This window comes from Talpa europaea (genome assembly GCF_964194135.1).
Source record: "Talpa europaea genome assembly, chromosome: 3".
Taxonomy (NCBI): Eukaryota; Metazoa; Chordata; class Mammalia; order Eulipotyphla; family Talpidae; genus Talpa; species Talpa europaea.
The window spans coordinates 46,489,577-46,517,382 of record NC_140069.1 but is presented as its reverse complement, the minus strand read 5'-3'; the positions used below and the strand labels follow the sequence as shown (position 1 = coordinate 46,517,382).

General features: G+C 39.8%; 1 protein-coding gene and 1 pseudogene across 2 annotated transcripts; one reads left to right on the top strand and one right to left on the bottom strand.

The window, feature by feature from the left end:
- Positions 1-6,078: 6,078 nt before the first annotated feature.
- On the bottom strand, positions 6,079-6,756 carry LOC311168825 (quinone oxidoreductase-like; annotated as a pseudogene). Its single transcript has one exon. The product of its transcript is annotated as a quinone oxidoreductase-like (transcript).
- Positions 6,757-17,424: 10,668 nt separating this feature from the next.
- TMEM70 (transmembrane protein 70) lies at positions 17,425-27,020 on the top strand (the record flags this gene model as incomplete). The annotated part of the gene is made up of 3 exons (XM_084230551.1): positions 17,425-17,604; positions 18,894-18,999; positions 26,563-27,020. The coding sequence occupies 3 exons, from the start codon at positions 17,425-17,427 to the stop codon at positions 27,018-27,020; spliced, it is 744 nt and encodes a 247-aa protein (XP_084086677.1).
- Between the last annotated feature and the right edge of the window lie 786 nt (positions 27,021-27,806).

The window sequence follows — 27,806 nt, the reverse complement described above, 5'->3', positions numbered from 1 at the left end:
CAGTTTCTTAACAATTACTTCCAGACAATCCCTAAGAATCACAAGTTATATTTGGCACAATGTTACAGATCTGTCTTTCAGAAATAAACTGCTGATTTAAACAACTAATTCCTGTCTACACTTTTTCTTACTTACATTCACTGATTTCTGAAGATCTATTGTTGAGAAGGAAACTGAGCCTCTACTCGAAACACAAAGTTATTTTCATATAACTTACCCATTGTGTTCTTATGAAATTCCACTTCACTTCCAGAGGAACTTTGGTAGTATCCTGAAAATATAACAATGCTATATTATTTAATATGTCCTTGGTGTTACAGATTTAAGACTTTTCCCTGTGCAATGCAAGAGTTTCTCTGTCACCACAATGTGGAACATCAAGCTTCTGAACATCTGAGAAAGAATGATGATGACCCCCCCAGAACAGTAAAGCCTAAATACTTATTTGTTCTTATTTTTTTCTCTTAAGGTAATTATTCTAACAGCAGTTAAAAATACAGATATTGTTCCTTAGGACGGAACTTTAAGGAGATTCTTGGCTTTTATTATCTTTGCATGCTGCATCTACTAGATATTGGTAGACTCTGAAGCAAGTATTTGCTGAATGAAGGGTAGTATGATAAATCCAAGGGTATGAAGTATCTTTCAGGAGAATGAAAAAGGCAAGGTTTGTCGTAAGTGTGCACATCTGTAATACATTTTATTATCCATTGCTTCTGCATTTAGGCGATTAAGGTTCTGACATTTAACAATGAAGTAGTTAAAAACAGGGCACACATTTTCAATAACTTATGTTTTAACAGTATTTTTTCAAAGGAGGATTTTATTTATAACACTTTTGTAAGTCATCATCCCGAAAACAGCATATCCTAATGAAACTATTAAGAATTTCCTTCTATTCCCGACTCTGTCTATGGTGAATCTTCTCACCCTCCTGTGCCTCTGGCCTGTACCCCAGCTATTGTATAAATAAAAAATATATTTAAAAAAAAAAGAATTTCCTGACCAATATTTTAATTCTACTTTAAGGAAATGAACCTAAACATATTTAGAACAAGAAAGGTACTTGGAGGTAACCCATGTAATTCCTCAACTCAACATGATCAACATACAAAGAGGTGGAATGATTTGTTTTAGGCGATGACAGCGGAAGTAGAAATCACATCTGTTAGTCTAGAACACTTGCCAAGCATGGAGGGAGTTATCTAAAGTATCATTTCTTATGTGCCATAAATTTATAGCCTACTGATAGCCCAATATGTGGTGGTAAAGATTGCACTGAATGCCTCGCATACATTATCTTACTTTAAAACACTTCCACGGGGGAGTTAATATTCCCATTTTAGAGATGAGGAAATAGTAAGAGATTGCTACTTGCTCAGCTTCTACAGCTTAAGTGGCACTATGATTTAAACCTACGAAGGTTTATTTAGAGGCCACACTCGCTTCCATTATTCTATGCTACCATGGCAAAAAATTTTGAGTTAAAAAATCTTTTTGAGTTAAAACATCTTTTCTACTACTGTGGAGAGCTGCTGATATACATTCTTAGACAGTTGTCTGAAATTATAAAGATGTACTGTCCTTTTATGATTATAGGCAATTAAAAAATTCACCAGCCATTATTTTCTTGTTTTGAAAGCATTCCTTTAAAAACAAAATAAAAACAACAACAAAATACACTGGAAAAAAAATCTACTGGAAAAGTTAGAATAAGATTTTCTATCTGAAAATCTCCAGGGCAAAACATCTAGGATGTTTACTTAATTAGTGGGAGCTAAGCAACTATGCAAAAGTTACATCTTAGAAGCCCTTTGGGTAGCAACACATTTCTTAATATAGTAAGCCAATTCCACATTTTATACAATAAGGGTAAAGGGGTAGGGGTGAGCCACTCCATCACTAACAAAGAGAGTAAGCTGACATTTAAAGAGTAAATCTAATTCACCAATAGAGAAGTCACAAACACTTTAAATGATTAAATTTAGATGTAACCCACAAATTGCCCACAGAAATCTAAGTTTGGGGTTACAAAAATCTGTTTAAATATTTGAACTTTTATTCCGTAACTAAATCGAGTTCTAGAAATATGAATTAGATAGGTAAAAGCAAGTGGGTGACATATGGGTTAAGAAAAGGTCTAGGCAGAAGTCAGAGCATTAACTAAGCAAGACTTGAGATGTTACTGTGCTGTATAGTGATATATATATAAACAATACTTTTATAGTGTTTTTCTATTTTTTGGTAATAAACAGAAATGCTAGCAGAGCCTAGGGCTTAAATTGAATTTAGTTAAATCTAGCATCATTAAACATTGAAAAAAATTTTTTTATTTTACCAGCAACTCACAAGAACAGCGCCATTCCTTTTCTGATTTGAAATGTTACTTTTATCACATACTATACTACTACAGAGATTTTTGGACTATATTATGTTCCATCAATCTGTTTATACCAGTCAATATCCCCACTGGTTTAATTACAATAGTGTGAAAAACTTGTTTTGCTAAATGGTTGCGCAAAACCATTTTGTTCTACCCACTTGCTTTAGGTAGGTACTTCATAGTTTCCATTATGAATGGGATCTGGTTTCCTATTATACTTTTTGAAAGGTTATTATTGTTGTTCTGGAGAAAAACTTTTAAATTCAGTAAGCTGACCTTGTATTCCATCATCTTAACAGAACTAATTTTTAAAAAATGAGATGTTTGGATTACTTGAATAGAACACAGAGCAACAGCTAGAAATCTGTTCTTTGTATTTTTGTCTTTTTACATTACTTATTTGGAGGGAAAAAGGGTCAGATGTCTAACTGATAGCATTCATAAAAATGCTGATTAAAGAACCAAATGAAAGAAAAACAGTAAACTGGAAAAACAGATGAAAGAATTTTTTTTTAATAGCTCACAGGCTATATAAAAAAAGTTGAGGGCCTCCCTGGTGGCGCAAGGGCTGAAGTTGCAACTTATGAAGCTGTCCGCAGCCTCTGCAGCACGAGTTCGATCCCCTGGCCAGCCAGGAAGCAACCTACCTGGCCCAGCAGACCTCTCCTGACTTGCCTGCTGCTCCCTTCAGCAGTGTACTTCGGTCAATCTGCCTGTTCTGTTCCCCACTCTGTCTCTCGTGAATCCTCTCACCCCGCCACACCTCTGGCCTGTACCCCAGCTCTTGAATGAATGCATGCATAAATAAATCTTTTTAAAAAATAGGCTAGGGGGCCTCCCCGGTGGCGCAGAGGTTGAGCGCTGGGCTGCGAAGCTGCCCGCAGCCTCTGCAGGGCCAGTTCGATCCCTGGCTGCTCCCCGGCCACCGGAGGAGGGTCCCGCATGGTGCGCAGACCTCTCCTGCCACCCGCTGCTCCCCTCAGCAGTGTACTTAGGTCCTTCTGCCTGTTCTGCTCCCCACTCTGGCTCTGGTGAATTCTCTCATCCTTCCATGCTTCTGACTGTACCCAGTACTTGTATAAATAAATAAATAAATAAATAAATAAATAAAAATCTTAAAAAAAAAAAAAAAAAAAAGGCTAGGGCCTCCCTGGTGGCACAAGGGGTTAAGGTGCAGCACCATGAAGCTATCTGCAGCCACTGCAGCACGTGTTCTATCCCCGGCCAGGGAACTGACACACGGTGCAACAGATGTCTCCTGACTCGCCTGCTGCTCCCCTTAGCAGTGTATTTTAGTCAATCCACCTGTTCTGTTCCCCATTCTGTCTCTGGTGAATCCTCTCACCCCGACACCTCTGACCTGTACCCCGGTTCTTGTATGCATAAATAAATAAATCTTTAAAAAAAAAAACAGGCTATGTAGAGTTACTAAAATTATGGGGCATCAAAAAGGAGTAAGTTAAATTTCTAACAACATGGAAATATCAAGAAAAATGGAATTTTAAAAAAAGTAAATTAGAATGCTTAGTTATGGCTTCTTAATTATTAACCTTATATTTTCTGGAGATAAATAAAATGCATAAAAATGACATGTTCAAAAGTATAAATAACTAGAAAAATAACTATAGATTTATGAGGCTGATGCACTGCCCACTAGATAACTGCAACAGTATGAATGAAAACATTGATGACTATTATTTAAAACTCATTTAAAAAAATGTGCACAACCAAGAATCTCATAAAGGGAACTATCATTAGTCTAAGTATGCTCAATTTGGAAAACAAAGAAACCACTGACCAAAATTTATCTCATGGCTTTGGCCATGAAATACAAATTGCAGAAGTTAGGATGCAATTCCATTTTGTAAAAAGAAATCAAAATATCCTGTTGAGAATATGCAGTATCACTGAATCATATTGCTCGAGAGTTAAATCTCACTCTGGCCTATTCCATTTATACTTAACAATTGCATAGGGAATCACCTTAATACTTTTATTTTTTATTTTTTATTTTTTTAATTTTCTAGAGGCATGTCTTATTTATTTATTTATTTGTTTGTTTGTTTGTTTGTTTGGTTTATACATGCACTGGGTACAGTCAGAAGCGTGGGAGGGTGAGAGAATTCACCAGAGCCAGAGCAGGGAGCAGAGCAGGCAGAAGGACCGAAGTACACTGCTGAGGGGAGCAGCGGGCGGCAGGAGAGGTCTGCGCGCCATGCGGGACCCTCCTCTGGTGGCCGGGGAGCAGCCGGGGATCGAACCGGCACCGCAGTGGCCGCGGGCAGCTTCGCAACCCAGCGCTCAACCGCTGCGCCACCGGGGAGGCCCCACCTTAATACTTTTAGTGAATAGTCCCCACTCGCCATCTTTTTCCTTCATTGTGGAATTTTTAGTTTTCTTTACTATTAGATATAAAAGCTTCATAGCTGCCTTCTAAGTGTCTTTTGAGATGTCTTTTGTGATTTTTTTTTTATCTCCCTTCTAGCTGTTAAGTTTCCACAGGTCAGGCGATATCCAGTGTAACTGTGGTTATGTGATAATGTTAAAATGAAACGTCATATAATAAATACCATCTACTACCAGTACAGGGTATCTTTACAGCATTTATGAGTCATTGGTAATCAACCACTAACATAGCAAATCTTCTAATATGTTGGGAAATAAAAACTAATTTCTCTGGAAGTTTTTTATTCCTACTTTCCCAAGAGACTTCTAGATCCAGACAGATTAGTTTGGAAAAGGAGTTCTTTTTAGTCCAGAAAACCTTTAGAGTATAAAGCAAGGCTAATCAGACACTTAAAAAAACCTTTAGGGCCTCCCTGATGGCCTAGGGGTTAAGTCTCAGCACCATCACCTATAAGGCCTCAGTTCGATCACGGCCAGGGAGCTAAACCCCACATATGGCACAGCAGACCTCTCCTGTATTGTCCGTTGCAAGTGTATTTAGCAGTGTATTTCAGTAGATCAGCCTGTTCTCCCCACTCTGTATCAGGTGAATCCTTTCGCCCCCCCCCCCCGCACCTCTGGCCAGTTCTTCTACCCCCCTAAAAGATAAAAAAAAATTAAAAACAAAAAAACAAAAAAAAAAAAAACAAACCCTTTACAGGGAGAAGTGGGCTTGGAAATCAAGTAATCTTATTCCTAATTAACATGTTTTAGTCAAAGGTATGGAATTAATGACCAAGAATCAGTTAGGAATTTATTTAATGCACCCCAATGTCAAATAACCATAAACATTCTATTTTCTAGTATGACTCAATTCAGTGTAGAAAGTATACAAACATAGCCAGCTACAAAGTAAATTGTACTTCCATGATATGAGCTCTAAAAATAAATCTTTTTAATATAAGAAAATCACTGAAGCAAATGAATCTAATTAAAGCAAAAATAACATAAGTAAAACTAGGGTAAGAAACTTCTAATTACATAGGAAGAATATGAAAGAATTAATCACTGTAAAAGAAGAATCACTTTTTCAGTAGCCCCACTGCCATGAATCCTATTTTCATGAGCTTGGACCACCTTCTCCACTGGATACTGAGAATCTATTACAGGTCTCAACCAACCAATTTCCATTCCAGTATAAAGAGTTACTGCAAATTACTGAAATTTCTGCTTGGATAACAAATAGAGAGAAACCCCAATATGCTAGATTTCTTTACCATGATGGCCCATGGTTTTATTTCAATAAGACCTCAGCTGCCAACAACTATTACTGGCCTCCATATGACAGAAGATTCAAATCTTTTACTGAGATTTACAATAGCTAACATTTCAATTACCATCTTGATTCCATATTCACCAACAGATTTCTTAATTTTATTAATATAATTTACTTCTCCAGGATTAAATCCTTCATGGGCTACAAGTTTTGCAAAAAGATGTTTTCTCTTTTCTTAGTTCTAGCTGTGCCTAAAACCTTTCAGCCATAACGCCAGTGATTTGGCATGCTGCTAGTCTAACTCCTCCACTAGCCCCACAAACCAGAACACTTTCTCCAGCTCTCACACAAGCACTGTGAAACCACTTGATAAGCAGTAAAACATGGGATTCTAATGGTGGATTCTTGTTTAAAGTTCAGCTTTTCTGGCAGTGTGTAAACAGTGTAGTTTGCTGCAAGAGCATATTCTGCACAGTTCACCAATGAGTGTGCTGCTAGTGAAAATTGCCACCTTTCTTGACAGCTTCTATTACCCTAGTTACATCTGCACCAGAACTATAACAAGTTAAGATTGGTTTTCTACTATAATCTCTACTATAGATATGTCCACCTGGCTTATACCACATGCAAGGACTTTGATTAGAACCCGATGGACTTTTGGAAATGGTACTGCAACACTGGACTGAAATTTCAAGACTTCTGGTCCACCAAATTAAAAAACTCTTAATGGCTGCCATCTACTTCTGTCTAGTCGCTATAGTGATCTGGATACCAGCTCTAAATTAGGGAATCAAAACTTGAATAGGTTTGCTTGGATTCCACAGGAAAAGAGGGTGGGCATTAAAAAGTTTGTCAAAAAACACCACGAAGAAACTGAAGACAAGCCACAAACTTTGAGAAAATATTCACTATATATGACAAAGGATCTGTATTCAGAGTCAATTACTGGAAAGCAATTAAAAAAAAAATCAGTGAATAATTGGGCAAGGTTCAAAGTGCTAAAATTAAAAGGCCTTAACAAGTATTGGAGAAAATATGGAGCAAACAACTCTCACATATTGCTGATGGAAATATAAAATGTCATAATTTTTTTTGAAAATTGTTTGGCAGTTTCTTAAAGCATACTTCTAATTTATGATCCAGCAATTCTATTTCTAAGTATTTATCCAAGAAATAATTTGCACGCGCACACACACACACACACACACACACTATCACAGCAGTTTACATATAAAGGGGAATTTACCCAGATGTCCATGGCAACAGAATGAACACACAAGCTATGACCTATTTATACAGAGAAGTACTAGCAAAAAGGGATAATCTACTGATATAAAATTGGTGGATGACTATCATAAATAATATACTGAGTGAAAAAAGTCAAACAAAAAGTACACTATATAAAATTCTAGAACAGGCAAAAGGAACCTATGGTGATCGATTAGTGGTTGCTACTGGAGGAATAATTTAGTAAGGAGTATTGAGGCAACTTTCTAAAGTGATGAAAAGACTGGGTCTTGGCACAAGGGGTTAAGCACAGCACTGTGAAGCAATCTGCAGCCTCTGCAGCACCAGTTGGATTCCTGGCCTGCCAGGGAGCAGCCCACATGGTGCAGCAGAACTCTCCTGTCTCATTCGCTGCTCCGCTCAGTACTGTATTTCAGTCAGTCTGCCTGTTCTCTTCCCCATTCTGTCTCTGCTGAATCCTCTCACTCCTGTGCACCCCAGCTCTTGTATGCATAAAAAAACAAATCTTAAAAAAAAAAAAGACCGAGTCTTGATAACCCCTTGTGAAAACTAAATGATACACTGAGCATTTAAAGGTACATAACTTATGTAAGACTTTTAAAACACTTGTTGATGGTTTTTCTGAAATTTAGCCATCTTTCCTCTAAAGATATAATCTAGACTCATTTTCTGCTAGATTAATCTTTTTTTTTAAATTAAACAAAATCTTGGACATGTTTGGTGTGGGGAAAGGGGAGGAATTTAGTAATCCCAAAGAAAAGTAAATCTGAGACTATAAATCTGTTAAGTGAACAGCCATAAAAGAGGCTTTTGATCTGAGTGTCAATAAATGGAGGTGTTTTTACAAGCCAAACTTGAAGAGAGGGTGAATCAGGCAAGTAAACAGTATGAGCCAAGTCAGAAGGATGCACACTTAGTAAATTCAGTGCAGTTACTGGAAGGTCACATCTGAATTTCTTTTTGAATTTCTATCTTGAGGCCCAGACAGATTAAGTGGTCAGACTTGTTTCTTCATCTCTCAATGAGGAAACTGCACGCTTGTTCACCCAGATACACAAAACAGTTCATTCTTTAAAAAATTTTGTCCCAGGGGTGAAAGCAACAATGATTTGGCTCCACCTTCAAATTACATTCCAAATCAAACAACTGCTCACAAACTTCCAACTTTTACTTTTCTTACAATTCGACCTAGAGTCTCTAGCTCAAGCTAAGGTATCTCAACCGTGCTACTGAGCTTTCTTAAAAGCTGGTTTCCCACTTTCCTACAATTTGGTCTATTCACCACTCAGCAACTAGTCATCTAAAGGATAAATTAAATGTTATTTCTCTGCACGAAATCCTTTAACAGCTTCTCATAGAAAGAAAAGGTCCATAAAGCTCCATCTTAGTCTAGCTAACCACTTGGGTTCATCTCCCTCCACTCTTCCTTCACTAAGCTCCAAATACAGGAGACTTCTAGTATTATAATAGGTCAAGTTCATTACCTCTTTAAGGCCTTTGCATTTGTAGCTATTGCCAGGTTAGAAGCTCTTGCTTCAGATCTTCCACATCATTCACTTATCCAGCAAAAACAACTTGAGAGGTAGCTCTTTTCAAACTATCAAAACCAAGATCCCATTCTAGCCACTCTAACTCAGTAACTTTAATCTTGCTATATTTTCCTCACATTTATCACTACCTTAAGCTATATTTGTTTACTTATTATATAGTCTTATCTCCTTCAAAGTTCCATGAGAGGCAGGCTTAGTATAGTGCTTTAGCACATGTTCAAGAAATATTTGAGTGTATGATACTATTGTTTTCCTAATCTCCATGGCTTGACATTTCAGGCATCAATGGATGGGCCTTTTCTGATTTCATATAATAATGGAGTAGTAAACATTTAGAACAGGCCAGCTAAAATGGATCAACACATATCAGGGTAAATGCAAAACATTTTCTGGATTTCGGATTACTGAAAAATCCTCCCCTAAACCTCAAACAAAAATTTTATTTACCAAGTAAACAAATATTACTTGGTATATAAGGTTGATTATAACTTCTGAATAGTTTAACTGCCTAATAATGCAGAATTACCATGCGGTAATGAAACAGGCATTTTCTCTTTGCAACAAATTGTACATTTTTGATCGGTATAGGTATTAGATAAATCTCATACTTCAAAAAAAGGTTAATCATTTAAAAATTAATTTCAAAACACCAAATCATCACTGACAATAATCACTTAATAAATGTCCACGATGTGTAGAACCATAGTTGTTTCCATGCCATTTTATTTCCAGAGTGACTCCAACAGTGATGTTTCAACATAATGAACAATTTTAGGAGACCAAAGAGTCCTCATTTCAGTCCATAAGCAGAAAGTGAAACAACTATTTGGGGACCAAAAAGCAAATCTAGCAGTTTGAAAATGAGATTTCAAACTCTAAAGGACTTTGTTTTCTACACTGATGGCCAAGCAGAGCAGAAATGATCACATTAAAGACACGAGTTCCGTAGCCATAATTCCTAAACAGATTTTAGTTCCATAAGAAAACTCAGTGACCACAGTAATCGACACTAGACACCTCCTTTCAGACGACTGCCAGGCGGATGCATGAAAGCCCCAAACCAAGTTCAGCAGAGATCGCCCAACAAGTTGCCCAGGAGGTAAAATTCCCCGGGTTCCGTAGTTGAAAAGAGCGTGAGCGAGGACCCTCTTATATGACTAGGGAGACTCCGAGAAAAGAACGACTCTTAAGCGCATTCGGGGAAATAAAGGAAAAGCGACAGAGCTGCCATGCTCCTAAGTCTACTCTCCCCGCACTCGGTTCAGAGAAAGCCCAGGATCGCCAGCCGCCACTCCTCCTTCCACCCCTTTCCTAGCCCACCCAGCAGCGCCCGGAGAGGTCCCGACGCCCTCTGCTCCCCTCCCCCAAACCAGGAGCAGAGGAGGCCCCAAGAGCTTGAAAGCTTCCGTTCCTTCCCCGCCCAAACGCGAAGGGGTGAGGAGTCGGATTGCAAGCGCTCCCAGTCCGATTCTCCGTTCTCTACGCGGACCTCGAACTCCGTTCCCATCCCAGCCCGAGACTCACTCGTCAGCTTCACAGCCACCGCAGTCGCAGCACCGGGTCCCCGCGCACCGGCACAGCCCCTGCTCCAGGGCCGCACCCCCACCCCCAGCTGCCTGGCGCGGTGAGTTCCGGGGCAGTTGGAAAATCACTTCCGCCGGGTCACCGACGCTTTCTGCGACGCGCGGGAGATCAGTACTTGCTAAGGCGGGGACGCGTTGTCGCTTTATTTGACCCGGAGGAAGTGCGTAACGTCCCCCTCCCTGCTTCCACCCTACCACAGGCCTGCTAGGAGGGGCTCTGACAATTTCAACCAATCCGATTCTGGGTCTTCTGATCCCAGCATGCAATGTCAACCCTAATCCGATTTCCGCTGGGACAGCATTCTCTAAAAAGTGCTGGGGGAAGAGGGCGGGGCCCAAGGCAGCAGTGCGTCCTGGGATTTGTAGTTTCTCCTGCTGGTACTGTCGGTGTTGGCGGTGACAGGACCGCATCTTGGGACTTGTAGTTTCTCACCTGGGGCGGGGGTGGTGGGGTGGGGGTGGGGTTAAGATTTTGGTGATTTTAGGCATTGTCCATGCCTGTCATTTGGAGGTAATCCTGAATGTTGGAATATTATCTGCAGAGAAAAGGTCGAAAAGTGGGAGGGCAGCTTTTATGCTAACAAGATCGTGCTGTTTATAAAATAGAGTCCGTCTTTTGTGAAAAGTTTCTATCGTGTTGAAAAGCATCCCAATGGCTTGCGCAATTGGCTGGTCACATTTCCTCTCTTCCGATAACATTCAATGTTATCTGAAAGTTGACCACGCCCCCACCCTGGGAGCATTTCTTGAATGCTGGACATTTACGTTATTTCCATTTTAAAATCATTTTAACTAATCCTGTGTTCAGTATCTCAATAGAAGTCTTTGACCATGTTTCTGATTATTAGAATATGAATGTTTTAAAAAATCTTAATAGCCTGTTGACAAATTCTTTTCTGGAAAGATTCTTCTAGTACTTCCCCCACCTTCCCAAGTCCTCCCAGCTCTGGCGTTGCCCAGCTTCCCTGCGTTCTGAGTTCATTCACAGAAATTCCCGGTGTCTGCTACCAGTGCTCAGTTCTGAGACCTCCTCTGCCCCTACACTGTGCCTCCTCTGCCCCTACACCCCTACTTCCTCCTCTCTTGACCCGCCTATCCTTTCTACTTGCTTTTAAGATAAAGTTCCAAGTATCCTTCCTGGAAGATGAAACAGCTAAATAAAATTCACTCTCTGTTTTCAGAACTTGGTACAAAGGAAATGTAGGACCGACATTTAACTTTGCAGATTGCTCAGCTAGACATTGTGTAAAATGTGCACAAAAGGGAAACACAGACTGTCAAGATTTGCTTAACAAGTTAATGACTTTAGCCTGAAAGATGTTTTTTGTTTTCTTGACAAAGGGTACTGCTTCTTGAGAACTAATCGCAAGAATGAAAAACTAGATTAACTTTTAAATGCCTTTTTAAAAATTATTAAACAAAAAAATCACTGGTTGTAATGGTAGCTCAGAATAGTTTGGTGGGGACTAGAGGCAATGGGGGTAAGAGGAAGGTGTGGGCACATTTTTAATTCTTACTTTACCAGAGGTGGTGTCTCTCCCTGTTACCTTTCATTTCTCTCACTGCATTATCACCATCTAAAGGCTCACTATGTTATTTGCTTTGAAAAATGATAGAGTTTCCAGGTGAGGATACTCGGGTTGTATATATAATATGCTAGCTGAAGGTTGTTTTACCTTGCACATCTGTCACGAGCGTGATAGATAAGCTTCAGTCAGAAGTTGGCTCTCAAAGAGAATTTTATTCCTGTATTGGTCACACACACACTTAAGTTCATATAGGCAAGCCAACTCCAAGTTCCCAAAGTACCTTTGACTGAAGACAGTAGTCGCGAAGTCCTTAGGCCGTGGAAGTCTCTAGGCTCGAGGGCCCGCAGTGCGGATGGTCTAGCAGGATGTTGAGCTGATAGGCAGCTTGTGCCGCAGTCAGGGAGCGGGTCGCTGGGAGCAGAGCCGGGAAGTGCAGGTCGGTTGAGCGCGGAGCTGGAGCGAGGAGAGGTTTCCGCTGGAGAGCGAGTCTAAGTCCAAAGGGAGGCAGCGAGCTGGACTCCGCAAGAGTAGCCTCCGGTAAGCCTTTTGCTCCGAGCCAGTTTTTAGGACAGCTCTGAGTCTACTTCAGGTACCTGCTCCTTTTATACCTTCTTATCAGGTTTAGGCTCAGGCACCATCTGCTTTATCAGTCTTTAACACTCAGTATGTGGCCTCAGCTACTTTCACTCACAGTGCTCGCAGGCACCTTAATATTTTCAGTTTTACTTGTAAGTTTTATATGTTCGTTACATTTATATAATACAAAGGCGTGTATATGGTTCTGTATATTATTTACTTTCCAACTTTACTAAGCTAAATAACTAAACCATTGTATCTAAGTTCTCAGAAAGCAACCATTTTAATGGCTGTGTAGAACCACATTCTCTAGGGCCTCCCTGGTGGCCTAAGGGGGTAATTCTCAGCACTGTGGCGCTATCAGCAGCCACTGCAGCCGCACTAGTTCCATCCCCAGCCACGGAGCAAACCCACTTGGCACAGCAGACCTCTCCTGTTTTCTCGCTGCTCCCCTCGGCAGTGTATTTCAGTCCATCTGCCTGTTCTGTTCCCCACTCAGCCTCTGGTGAATCCTTTCACCCCCTTACCGCGCCTCCCCCCCCCCCCCCCCCCGTTCTTGCATGCATGCATAAATAAAATAAATCTTTAAAAATATTTTAAGAAGAACTACATTCTCTAAATGGATCATAGATTCCCTTGCATTTCTTGAATGCTGGACATTTACGTTATTTCCATTTTAAAATCATTTTAACTAATCCTGTGTTCAGTGTCTCAATAGAAGTCTTTGACCATGTTTCTGATTATTAGAATATGAATGTTTTAAAAAATCTTAATAGCCTGTTGACAAATTCTTTTCTGGAAAGATTCTTCTAGTATATGCTTTAAACCAGTATGTATTTAGGGTTCTTACTAATATACTGTCTTTACCATTCTTTTTCTTTTTATTTTTCCAGCATGCCATGTGGTCCTTCAGTTCACCTTAAAGGAGGGAAAGGGGCTGGTGTATGAAAAGGAAAGGCAGCCAAAAGTAAAACAAAAGTTACAATAATGGTGATCATCCCTTCTGCAAGAGATGTTCATTTTCAACTTTGCCATCAACCCATCTTTAATTATTTTTCTTTATTGAAGAAACATTGGTTGACAGTGATGTATAGAATTTAGGGGAATAGGTGCAGCCCCATCTTTAAATGGAACTTCTCAGATAATATAAGTAATATATCTAGTGATAGGCTTATTTTTATTAACAGCCTTAGTACTATTCTAAAATCTATTGACGTAATTTATAATTAAAAAATCATTAAAAATAATAAATTTTCCTAAATTACTAGAATTGAGAAATCTATTTAACCATAAGTAACATTTCCATGTAAACTATAGCAGAGTTTTCATAATATACTCTCATTTTATTATTTACAGACTTTGAGACATAGACTAATGTTACCAATGTCATTTGCTTATTGCAATTGAAGGAGAAATTAAGCTTAACAGAAGATTAAAAATTCAGGTTCTCTTAGCATATTGTTGAGGTCATTTGGTAATTGGCTCTAATGCCTTAGTAACCTAATTAAACAAAACAAAACCAACTCCTGAAATGCCTCAAGTGTAAGAGGAACAACGAATTACAAATAGCTAAGTAGGCTTTCCCAAATAATGCAACTCCTTAAACTGTAGCCAGTCCAATAATTTCCTTGCTTTGCTTCCACATCTCTATAAAAACCTTGCTTCTTGGGCCTCCCTGGTGGTGCAGCGGGTTTAGCACAGCACTGTAAAGCTATCTGCAGCCTCTGAAGTGCAGGTTCAATTCCAGGCGGGCCCCGGAGAATCCCACATGGCAAGCAGCAGACCTCTCCTGTCTCGTCTGCTGCTCCCCTCAACAGTGTACTTCGGTCCCCGTCCACCTGTTCTGTTCCCCACTCTGTGTCTGGTGAATCCTCTCACCCTATTGCGTATCTGGCCTGTACCCCAATACTTGTATAAAAATAAATAAATCTTAAAAAAACAACCTTGCTTCTAATGTCTGTCAGTGGAGTGACTCTAACCACTTCTAGTTTGACATTGCCCATTTTTACTCAAATAAACTAAAACATTTTAATTTGCCTCTCAGATATCCCATTTAAATGAGGTTGGGAGGCTAGAGAGAGTGCTCATGGACACGTTAGTTAGCAAAATACAGGATCTAACATGCTTTACTTCGCCTATGGGAAATTATGTTATTTTTCCTTTCTAGTGGAACTGAGAGGGCATTCTTCTGAGGTTATATAGGGAGTTAGTAACCTTGGATTTGGGCAAGTGCATGCATAAAATATGTGGTTTGTATCTCAATGTGCTAACTTGCATCTGGATGGAGAGGTTTCATTTACTGTTCAAATGAATTGTGTATAATCACAATATGATTCATGGGAGGGAATCCAAATTACACTAATTTAACATACACTTCAATTGGTAGTAAAGGGAGGGAGGTTGTAAACCCAGACACCAGCATAAAAAGTTCCACAGGCAGTCTGGGGTCTTCCTTACTATTTCAACTCCAAGAGGGGAATGCCTACATCTCCTGGCAGAGCCTCCAGTGGCAGTTGCTAAAATCTGGAGAAGGCCTAGAAGAAGCTATGGACATGGAGACTAAATCCTCTCAGGCTGGTTTAATTCTGTTCCCCTATTAGATATATATATTATCTGAGTTACTTGTTAATTTTAGGAGTTTGGTGTCACCCAACTGAGCTTTTATTTATTCTTGCTTCACATGGACTTCTATCGTGTCCTCCTAAAAAGTGGTTGCTTTCACTTTAATTTACTGTCACACCATTTCAATTCTCTAATTTATTATGACTGGGTTTAAAGATTTATTTATTTATTTATACAAGCACTGGGTACAGTCAGAAGCGAGGGAGGGTGAGAGGATGCACCAGAGACAGAGTGGGGAATAGAACAGGCAAACTGACGAAATACACTGCTGAGGGGAGCTGCAGGCGCGGCTGGAGAGGTCTTTAGCGCCATGTGGGACCATCGCCCGTCGTCCGGGATTGAACTAGCGCTGCAGAGACGGAGGGCAGCTTCGCATCCCAGCGCTCAACCGCTGAGCCACCGGGGAGGCCCTATGATGGTTTTTTTAATAGAGGCATGTTTTTTTATTTATTTATTTATTTATTTGTTTGTTTGTTTGTTTGTATGTTTGTATGTTTTTTGTCTGTACATGCACTGGGTACAGTCAGAAGCGCGGGAGGGTGAGAGAATTCACCAGAGCCAGAGTGGGGAGCAGAACAGGCAGAAGGACCGAAGCACACTGCTGTGGGGAGCAGCGGGCGGCAGGAGAGGTCTGCACGCCATGTGGGACCCTCCTCCGGTGGCCGGGGAGCAGCTGGGGATCGTCGAACCGGCGCTGCAGAGGCTGCGGGCAGCTTCACAACCCAGCGCTCAACCGCTGTGCCACCGGGGAGGCCCCCTATGATGGGTTTTAAAACATCTGTGCAAATAGATATCAAGTCAAAAACAATTCTGAAAATGTAAACAAAATGCTCTACTAGTTGGATGCTCATCCTTCAAGACTCTGCTGAACCTGAATTGAAGCCTTTTAGATAATTTTGAGGCCAAATTACCCAAGCGATCTTTCGGACTTCTGTAGCTTTTTTTTTTTTTTTTTTTTTTTTTTTTTTTTTTAGGTGTTTCTTCTTAACTAAGTGAGCACTGGAGACTACCAATTTTATCCAGTATCTGTTGTATCCTTTGCTAGCTTCATCTTGGCAATAGGCACTCAACACCTCTTTAACAAGTCATGAATGTGTATGGATGCGAATAAATCCTGAAGACAAATTTGTCAAACATCAATATATGAACGAGTTCCATTTTTTTCCTACCAACTCAGTGGTTAAATTAAATTACCATTCATTTTTGTTCAAATCGTATAAAGCATTATCCATTCTGTTTCAAGACAAATTATTTTCTGCAAAGGAACAAATTTTGGGGGACTAGAAAATGACACCCAGGAGAATGAAAGATTTAATCCAGGTTTCCAGGCTTGCTCCTTCTGGCATGACTCTCCCTCTACCCTTCCACATCATCATAAAGGCCAAACCCAGGGATGGGGGGAAGACAGGGTGTATGTAGGGTAAGTAATTTAATCTTCCTTCCTTCCTTCCTTCCTTCCTTCCTTCCTTCCTTCCTTCCTTCCTTCCTTCCTTCCTTCCTTCCTTCCTTCCTTCCTTCCTTCCTTCCTTCCTTCCTTCCTTCCTTCCTTCCTTCCTTCCTTCCTCTCTCTCTCTCTCTCAATCTCTCTCTCTCTCTCTCTCTCTCTCTCTCTCTCTCTCTCTCTCTCTCTCTCTCTCTCTCTCTCTCTCTCTCTCTTTATTTTTGCCACTAGCCTCTGTGGCGAACAACTGTGGCCTTAATCTTGTTAATGTAGAGGGCGTGTGGGTATGGGGCACACGTGCCTGATTGTGGAAAGCTGAGACGGGTGTGTGCTCTTGTGCAAGTGTGCACACTATTGCCTAGGAGGGAGTGGCTAGAAGGGCTCCATCACCCAGGCGAAGGGGACTCAAGTTGTTGTTTCCCAGCAACTTGGCTGTTTCCCCTGCTTACTAAAACGTGTGAAAATGATGCCAAGGGCTCCACAATTCTCCTTCAAATCGCTAGAGAACCTATGTGAACCGATCCCGCCTGGGATGGTTGCCAAACACAAGCACAGGCTGGATGTTTTCGCGGATCACCCCGGCCCCCAACGAAGGGCAGGTGTGGGGGGGGGGGGTCAGAGTTCGGGGTAAAAGCTACGCGCGTGGCGTGGCAGGAGGGGCGTGGGGCGCAAATCGCGCGCTCCCGCAGGCGGCCAATCGGCTGGGGGCTCGGCTGGCCTCTAGGGGGCGGCGAGGGCGCAGCTCGTCCAGGCCTCCGCGGGGTGAGGAGCCGGGTTCGGGGTCCCGTACCGCCGCCGAGGTGCCGTCCGCTACCAGCTCTCCCGCGCGGGATGATGCTTCTGGCGCTAGGCGGGAAGAGGACGGTGCCGTGGGCGGTCGCCGCGCTCCGAGGCCCCAGGGCCGCCTGCTCGCGTGCGGCTTCCTGCGGGGGCCCCGCTGGGCCGCCGGGCAGCGGAAGCGCGGGGTGGTGGAGAGTCGCGCCGCTTCTCTCGCGTCGCGCGCGGTCGCAGGTCGGCAGTCGGGAGGCTCTGGGGCCCGAGGCGGGGTGAAGGGTTGGGGGGTGGGTTTGCGTGGGGCCCGGGGGCCCCGGCGGTTCTCTGATACCCGCTCCCCCGCCTGCCTAGGATCTGGGGCGGAAGCGGCCCTCTGCTGGGGGCGAGAAAATGCCGGGCTCGGGGAAGTAGCTGGGGTCGAAGACTAGCAGGCCTCGGCCCAGGCACTGGCCACAGGTCTCGGGTGCTCAGCGGTCTGGGAGTATTGGTTCGAAGGTGGCTGTTTTTTGATCGGTTTCAAGCACTCTACAGGCGCTTGGAAGCCCTGCGGGTTTATGGTGACTATATATTTGCTCTTTCCTGAGCTGACATTTGGAAAGGTGAACTTGCAGAGAAATTAGGTGCAGCTCCTTAAGACCGAATGAAAGAACCTAGATAACTTGACCGAGTTTGTTATATTTTTTAATCATTTGGCTCTGTTTTTAGGAATTCCTTTGCTCCCTGGAAAAAGAGAACGTCCAAACTCTCATTTCTACCAAAACAAATGGCTTCCTGTTCCTAGCCTATAAAATACCTGCATTAGCAAACGTCCTTGAAACCTGAAGGATTTGGCGTTGGAATTTAAGTTTCAGAATAAAGGAATTAGGAATGCCTTTTGCATTTTGAAGTGTATGTGCTTTGCGATTCATTTTCAGACTTTAGGGAAACTTCTGAAATTTGATGTAGGACTTCAAGTAAAAATTTTTCTAAGGCGAATAAAGGGTGTAAAGGGATGAATGAAAGTTGCTTTTAAAAATATTATAGTATAAATATTTTGTATTAAAAATAGTCTGGACTTTAAGCAATCTGAGTTTGCAGTGTTTTACTTAACATTGTATTAAGCTTAATCTTATTTTTTAAAAAGTGATGAATCTAAATCTTTAAGACAATCGAATAAGAGTGGTGTTCTCCTTAACAGTGAGATAAAAGAACCTATTCCAGTGAATGATTTCTTTTTTTTTTTGAACGATTTCTTACACTGAATGATTTTTACCTGTTCAAGGTCACCGTGTATGTAAAAAACTTGGAGTTGGAATGCAAACCTGGTTCTTCAAATTCTAACTCCATACTGTCAACTTGTGAAAACCATTTTGTTAGCCAGTTGGATTTCTTTAGCTCTAGATTATTTGGGAGAATTCCATGAGTCTTCTCATGTGACCAGTTCTCTTTTACTTTTCACATATTTAAAAAAAAAAACAGAAAATTTAAAAATTGGTCTAAAAATGCACTTTTTTATGAACTCACATTATCATGTTCTGTTTTGACAGATACCTGTTTCTTGGGAAAGATGTGTTCAATGCGTACATACACAACTTGAGAAATCAGAAGATGGAAGGCTAATTTACACTGGGAATCTGGCCCGAACAGTATTTGGTGGGTAATCAGAAATGAGGGTATTTCATTTTTTTCCCTTTAGTTGTGAACATGTTCTTAGTATATATAATCTATTATTTTAGTACCTCTTAATTCAAGACTCATTGAAAAATTAGATTATAATTTAAAATTTATTATTTCTCTCCTATATTGAGGTAGCATTGGTTCACAATACTATGATCCAGAGAAATAGGTTCATACCTCCTCAGATGTATGTTCCCACCCCATCCCCACCATCCAAGCATCCATTGACCTTTACTGTAGATCCTTGTGCCTCTCCCTCTTGTGTTACTGCCCCCGCTCTACCTGCCTCTCTAGTATCCTCAATTCTGCCATCTCCTTTCTAGGGTTTTTTTTGGGTTTAGTTTTGTCAGTTACTTTGTAGGTAGTTTTTTTTTTGGGGGGGGGGTTGTTTTCACTATATTCCACGTAACAGTGAAATCATTCAGTATAAGTTTTTCTCCTGACTTTTTCCTGTTTTAATTAATTCCTGCCGATTCCATCCATGTTATGGTACATGGCAAGATCTCATATCTTTTTATAGCTGAGTAGTATTCCATTGTATATATATTACCACATCTTCTTTATCAACTCATTTGTCTTTGGGCAGTCAGGTTATTTCCATAACTTGGCTATTGTAAATAGTGCTGCAGTGAACAAAAAGGTGCATATATTCCTTTGAATTAGTAATTTTGTTTTCTTTGGATATATATATATATATATATACCTCAGAGAGGGGTTGCTGAATCATATCATACATTTATTTTTACTGTTCTGAAAAACCTCCGTACTTGTTGCAATATTTTACATTCCCACCAAAAGTGTTCCTTTTTCTCTATATCCTGCACAGCCCTTGTTATTTCTGGTCTTTTTATTTTTTGCCTTCCTGGGTTTGTTTTTTATCCTCCACCAAACACCTGTGCCTGTATCCCATGTGCCTCCGTGCCCCATCCCCTCCATGCTTTCCCTTATTCCCTCTGGTAACCATTATCTTCTTTTTTTTTTTCAGGATGCAAATGTTTATTTCTTCTGTTGTATATGTAATTGTTTTGGGGTTATTTATATTCTGCAGATGAGTGGAACCATTTGAAATCTGTCTTTCACTTTTTGGCTGATTTCACTTAACAATCAAATAGACCTTGGTCTATTGATTTTGTGCCAAATGCTACTGCTTCATCTTTCTTCAGAGCTGTGTAATATTCCATGGAATATGCTCCACAGTTTATCCATTCATTTGTTGAAGAGCACTTGGATTAATTCCATGATTTGGCGTTGTAAACAGTGCTGCTATGTACATCGGTGTAGGCAGATCCTTTCATGTTAAATTTTTCACATTATTTGGATAGAGATATCTAATAGCATCATTGCTTCATCAAATAAAATTTCCACTTTATTTTATTTTTTTTTAAAGATTTATTTATTTATTTATTTATACAAGCACTGGGTACAGTCAGAAGCACGGGAGGGTGAGAGAATTCACCAGAGCCAGAGCGGGGAGCAGAGCAGGCAGAAGGACCGAAGTACACTGCTGAGGGGAGCAGCGGGCGGCAGGAGAGGTCTGTGTGCCATGTGGGACCCTCCTCCTGTGGCCTGGGAGGAGCCGGGGATCGAAGTGCTGTGCCACCAGGGAGGCCCACCACTTTTATTTTCTTGAGATATCATCATACTGTTTTCCACAAGGACTGTATTAGCTTGCATCCCACCAATACTGAATGAGAGTTCCTATTTCATTGCAACCTTGCCAACATTTCTTAATTCAGTTCCTTTTTATATGGGTAATTCTCATAGCAGTGAGGTGGTATCTCAGAATTGTTTAAATTTGTATTTCTTTTGTAAGTGATGTTGAACATTTTTTCATGTCTGTAGGCCATCTGAGTGCTTTAGAGAAATGTCTATTGAGGTCCTTTGTCCATTTTTTTTTTTTAATATATATATTTTTTACATCATTCATTTTTGTACATTTTAATCCCTGCCAGTTCCACCCATATTGAGGCACATAGGAATCTGGCCTGAACAGTATTTGGTGGGTAATTGGAAATGAAGGTATTTCATTTTTTTTCTTTTAATTGTGAAACACGTTCTTGATTTCCCTTCAGGGGTATAATCCCCATAAAATTACCACCACCAAGATACCCAATGATGTATGGTAAACAAATATTTTTTCCCATCTGTCATTACCTTATTGTTTTTGTGATGGTTTCTTTTGAGATGTAAAAACTTTTGAGTTTGATATAGTCCCATTTGTTTATTTTTGCTTTTGTTTCCCTTGCTGCTTGGGTTGTATTCTCAAGTACATCTTTGCAGTAGATGTCCTGTAATGTTTCCCTATATTTTCTTTCAAGTACTTTACGGTTTTGGTTCTTATGTCCAAATATTTAATCCATTTTTAGTGAATTTTCATGTATGGTATTAAATATGGGCTTTATTTTTTGCATGTGGCTATCCATATTTACCAGCAATATATATTAAAAATATTATCTTTTCTCCACCTTGTGATCTTAAACTCCTTTGTTGAAAATTAGCTGTCCATATTTATGTGGGTTTATCTTTGGGCTTTCAATTCTGTTCCATTAGTCTGAGTTTCTGTTTTTCTTACAATACCATCTTGCTTTTATTACTGTTGTTGTGTAATAGTGTTTGAAGTTAGAAGTGTGATGCTTCCATTTTTCTTTTTTTCTTTTCTCTCAAGATTGTTTTAGCTATTCAGGGCCTTTTGTGGTTCCCTATTTCCAAAAAAAAAGTCATTGATATTTTGATAGGTATTCTGTTAAATCAGTAAATTGCCTTGGGTAAATGGCCATTTTAATGATGTAAATTCTTCTTACCATGAGGATGGGATATCTTTCCATTTCTTTTTGTCTTCTTTATTTTCTTAATAGAGTTTTATAGTTTTCATTATACATGTCCTTCACCTTCTGGACTTTTTGATATGGCTATTCTTATTGATAGGAGATATTATGATTTTGATATGCATTTTCCCTGGTAATAGGTGATTGTGAGCATTTTTTTATGTACCTGTTGGCTTTCTTTATGCCTTCAGATAGGTGTCTGTTTAGGTCTTCGGCACATTCTTTAATTGGTTTATTTTTTTTCCTTTGTTGAGTTGTATGAGTTCTTCGTTGATTGTGGGTATTAGCCCCTTGTCATATGTGTGATGTACAAATATTTTCTTCCATTTAGTAGGATGTTCTTGTTTTAATGATAGTTTCATTTGCTGTGCAGAAGATTTTAAGTTTGATATAGCCCCATTTGTTTATTTTTTACATATGTTTCCTTTGCCATTGGAGTTCACTCCCCAGAAACATCACTGAAACCAATGTGGCAGAATGTTTTGCCTATGTTTCCTTATATGTCTTTTGTTGTTTCTAGCCTTACACCCAAGTCTGTTATCCATTTTGAATTTATTTTTGTATATGATATGAGAGCATGGTGTGTTTCATTTTTCTGCATACGACTAATTTTCCTAGCAGTGTTTGTTGAAAAGAATTTTCTTTTGCCATTCTTGACTCCTTTACTATAAATTAACTGTCCATATAAGTGTGGGTTTATTTGGGGATCTCAATTCTGTGTCATGGAGTCCATTGAACTGTGCGTTTATTCTTAGCCCCATACCCTATTGATTTGATTACTATTGCTTTGTAGTATAACTTGAAGTTTGGGGGCATAACACTGCTGTTCTTTTTTTTTTCTCAAATTTCTTAGGCTATTTGGGATCCATACAAAATTCAGTAATTTTTTTTCTGTTTACTTGAAGAAAGCTATTGAAATTTTGATAGGGATTACATTAAATATGTATATTCCTTTGTGTAAGTGGCTGTTTTAACAATGTTAATTGTTTCAATTCATGAACATGAGTAGCTTTTCATTTTCTGTGTCTTCCTTTATTTCTTTGGTCTTTCACATCCTATGTAAGTTTATTCTTAGGTACTTAATGGTCTTATTGATGCAATAGTAAATGAGATTGTTCATTTCTTTCTACTTGGTTGTTTACATATAGGAATGAAATAAACTTTTTATTGACTTTGTACTGTGTTGAATAGTAGTTATGAGAATGGGCATCCTTGTCTTGTACCTGATCTTAGAGGAAAAGCTTTTAATATTTCACCATTGAGTATGTTGTAGCTGTGGTTTCTTATATATGACTTACATTACATAGAGTTATGTTCCTTCTATTCCCATTTTTGGGAGGAATTTTTATTTTATTTTTTATTCTTTTTTTAAGATTTATATATTTATGCATACAAGAACTGGGTACAGGCCAGAGGTGTGGAGGGTGAGGCAATTCACCAGAGTGGGGAACAGGACAGGGGGACTGACTGAAATACACTGCTGAGGGGAGCAGTGGGCCAGTCAGAAGAGGTCTGCTGCGCCATGTGGGTCTCCTCCCTGGCTGGGGATCAAACTTGTGCTGCAGTGGTTGCTGATAGCTTCGTAGGTTGTATCTTTACCCCTTGCACCACCAGGGAGGTCAGGATTTTTATTTTAAATGCATGTTGGGTCTTGTGAAATGCTGTCTTTGCATCTATGGATATGATCACATGATTTTTATCTGTTGTTGATGTGGTGAATTGCATTAATTGATTGTATGTTGAAACATATTTCCATAACGAATAAATCCCACTTGTCATGTTATATGATTCTTTTAATGTATTGTTGAATTCAGTTTGCTAAGATTTTGTGGAGGAATTTTGCATCTATGTTCATGAAGTATATTGAGCTATATAGTTTTCTTTCGTCCTATGCTTGTCTCTTTTTGGAAGCAGGGTAATTTGACCTCATAAAAAACATTTAGAAGTATTCTCGTCATTTCTGGAAGAGTTTGAGAAGGATAGGTATAATGAAATTATCTGATCCTTGACTTTTGTGTTTTTTTTTTTTTTTTTTGAAGATCTGATTAGTAGTTCTATTTTCACGCTTGTAATTGGTCTGTTTACATTTTGAATTTCTTCCTGATTCAGTTTTGGGAGGTTGGTGAGTCAAAAATTTGTTAGTTTCTTCTAGATTTTTAATAACAGCATAAAGATGTTTATAGTATTTCATATGAGTCTCTATTTCTGTGATAATCTGTTAACTTTTCTTTTATTTCCAATTCTATTTATTAGAATTTTCTTTCTTTCTTCTTTAGTGAGCCTGGCTAGAGGCTTATCTGTTTTGTGTATCTTTTCAAAGAACTGGGTTTTAGTTTCATTGGTTCTTTGTACTGTCCACTCAGTTTCTATTTCATTTATTTCTGCCCTGATTTTCATTGTTTCCTTCCTTTTGGTTTATTGTTTCTTCTTTCTAGTTCCTTAAGGTGTAAGGTTAGATTAATTCAGATCTTTCTTGTTTTGTTTTTTTTTAAAGATTTATTTATTTATGCATACAAGAACTGGGATGTAAGCCAGAGATGCGGGCAGGGGAGGGGGAGGTGGTGAGAGAATTCATCAGAGAGAGTGGAGAGCAGAACAGGCAGATGTACTGAAATACACAGCTGAGGGAGCCAGGGGGTGAGACAGGAGATGTCTGCTGCGCCATGTGGATTAGTGGGATAGAACTCGTGCTGTAGTGACTGGCAGTAGCTTGATAGTGTTGTCTTTAACTCCTTTGCCTCCAGGGAGGCCCAGATGCTTACTTTTTCTTTTTTTTTTTTTAAAGATTTATTATTTATTTATACAAGCACTTGGTTACAGGCCAGAGGCACGGGAGGGTGAGAAAATTCACCAGAGACAGAGCAGGGAGCAGAACAGGCAGAAGAACCAAAACACTGTGAGGGGGGCAGCGGGTGATACAGGAGAGGTCTGCTGCACCATATGGATATCTCCCTGGAGGGCCACTTATTGAACCGGCACTGCAGAGGCTGCGGACAGCTTCACATTGCTGTGCTCAACCCGCTGTGCCAGTGGGGAGGCCTCAGACTCTTACGTTTTACTTTTTAAAATATCTTTTAAAAGATTGATTTATTTATACAAGCACTGGGGTACAGGCCAGAGGCATGGGAGGGTGAGAGAATTCACCAGAGACAGAACAGAGCAGAACAGGCAGACGGACGAAGACACTGCTGAGGGGAGCAGCATGCAAGGCAAGAGAGGTCTGCTGTGCCATGTGGGTATCTCCTTTGCCGGCCGGGAATCGAACCGGTGCTGCAGAGGCTGCAGTCAGCTTCATAGCGCTGCATTCAACCCGCTGAGCCACCAGGGAGGCCCCAGCATTTTTTTTTTTTTTTTAAAGATTTATTTATTTATTTATACAAGAACGGGGTACAGGCCAGATTCGCAGGAGGGTGAGAGGATTCACCAGAGACAGAGCAGGGAACAGAACAGGCAGACTGATGAAATACACTGCTGAAGGGAGCAGTGGGCACGACAGGTGAGGTCTGCCATGCCATGTGGGACCCTCACTGGCCAGCCAGGATCGAAACTGCACTGCAGAGTCTGGACAGTTTCATAGCTCTGTGCCTGTGCCACAAGGGGAAGCACAGACTTAACGTTTTCATATCTGTCTTCCCCCACTCTATTTGCTTCCATTGTTTTCCCGACTTTATAATCAACTTGCTTAGGTTCTAAACTTATCTATATTCTAAACAGATTTTTTTCTTAAATTGGGGTAATTTTACAACTATGCATTCAATCTAAGAGAACTGTACATTTTAAGTCATTTATTTTATTGTGGTAAAATATATATAATGTAAAATTAACCATTTTTAAGTATATAGTTCAGAAGTCATTGATTATGAATCTAACTTGATTGGTAAAAGAATTTACTGTTTTATCTTGAATGTCTTTCTTTGGTAAAGAGTTTAATACTTTTTCTATATGTTTCTTAACTGTTAATGTTATTTGTCTATTTTTGTAATTTGTTTTTGTATTCTTGGTCACTTAGCCTTATCAAGTTAGCCCCATATATGACCATATTGTGTTAAATAAGTGCTTGTTAATAAATAAATAAATAAATCTTTAAAAAAAAAAGATTTCTTACTTGGAGAGACAATGCAGGATAATGGCCAACAGCATGCACTTTAGTGACAAATTGTGGGGAATTTGAGACGCAACTCTGCCACCTGATAGCTATGTGACATTGAATAATTGCCCTATTGTTCTCATCTCTTAAATGGGGGTGATGATAATTATCTTTTTTTTTAAAGATTCATTTATCCATATAAGAACTGGGTTACAGGCCAGAGTTGCGGGGGTTGTGAGGCTTCACCAGAGACAGAACGGGCAGACTGACTGAAATACACTGTTGAGGGGAGCAGCAGGCGAGACAGGAGAGGTCTGCTGTGCAATGTGGGTAGTTCCCTGGCTGGGGATAGAACTCTGCTGCAGAGGCTGGGGATAGCTTCACAGTGCTATGCTTAACCCCTGGTACCACCAGGGAGGCCCAGATGATGATAATTATCTTAAAGCACTTTTGTAATAAAATATGTGAAGTGCCTAAAACATAACTGGGAATGTATTATATTTGTGTTTTGAGTTTGTTATTGTTTTGATGATATGATATAGTAAAGAAAGGTGGAAGAAGGAATTGGATAGGCTGATTCTTTTGTAAAATTTAAAAACATTAATCATCTTTTGTTTTTTCCTATAGGTGTGAAATGTTTCTCTTACTCTACCAGTTTGATCAGCCTGGCATTTCTACCATACATCTTTGCACAAAATAATATTATATTTGGAAGTCTGCCTTTGCAAATCTTATTCTATGGCATCATAGGAAGCTTTACAGTGATTACTCCAGCACTGCTCCACTTTGTTACAAAAGGCTATGTTATTCGGCTGTACCATGAGGCCACAACGGACACTTACAAAGCCATTACTTATAATATTGTGCTTTCAGAAACGAGTACTGTGTTTCACCAGAATGATGTGAAGATACCAGACAGCACACATGTGTTTACCACATTTTATGCTAAAACAAAATCACTATTAGTTAACCCAGTGCTCTTTCCAAACCCTGAAGACTATAACCATCTAATGGGTTATGACAAACCATTTACCTTTGATATGGAAGAATCTAGTGAAAACAAACAGTCTAAAGATGAGAAATGAGTCTATTTTTATGTTTGTGCTTAAATGTGATTTATGTTCCAATGTATAATAAAGTTGCCTTTCCCTTTGTTTTCTGATAGTGACTGATTGTTAAAAATGATTTGAAATTGTATAAAATAGAGCTTTCAATTCTCAGAGAAGTATATACCTTTAAAACAAGTTATATTTGAAAAACAAAGGTGAGGGCCTCCCAGGTGGCGCAGCGGCTGAGCCCTGGGTTGCGAAGCTGCCCGCAGCCTCTGCAGTGCCGGTTCGATTCCCGGCTGCTGGCGATGGTCCCACATGGCGCGCAGACCTCTTCTGCCGCCCACCGCTCCCCTCAGCAGTATACTTCGGTCCTTCTGCCTGTTCTGCTCCCGGCTCTGGCTCTGGTGAATTCTCTCACCCTCCCCCGCTTCTGACTGTACCCAGTGCTTATATACATAAACAAATAAATCTTTAAAAAAAAAAATTAAAAAGAAAAAGAAAAACAAGGTGAATGGTCTACCATTTGTGTTTAGAAAAGTATAAATGTACATGAACATACTGACTGCCATAGATAATTTTATATAATAAAATGCCTCAGCTTGGCATCAAATGTTAGAAGCGAATAGGAATGTTATTTTTCTAAGTAGGTAGATATTAACCCGGATTAAAAACTTTTTAAGAACTTAAAAATTATGGGAAATAGTGTTATTCTATCAGCTCTGGCTTGGTTGCCTATGAAAAGGATCTCATGTACAGTCCAATGTGTTCATCTATAGGGTAAATGGTGACCTAAGTACTAGTGTCTTCAGTGACCCCTCC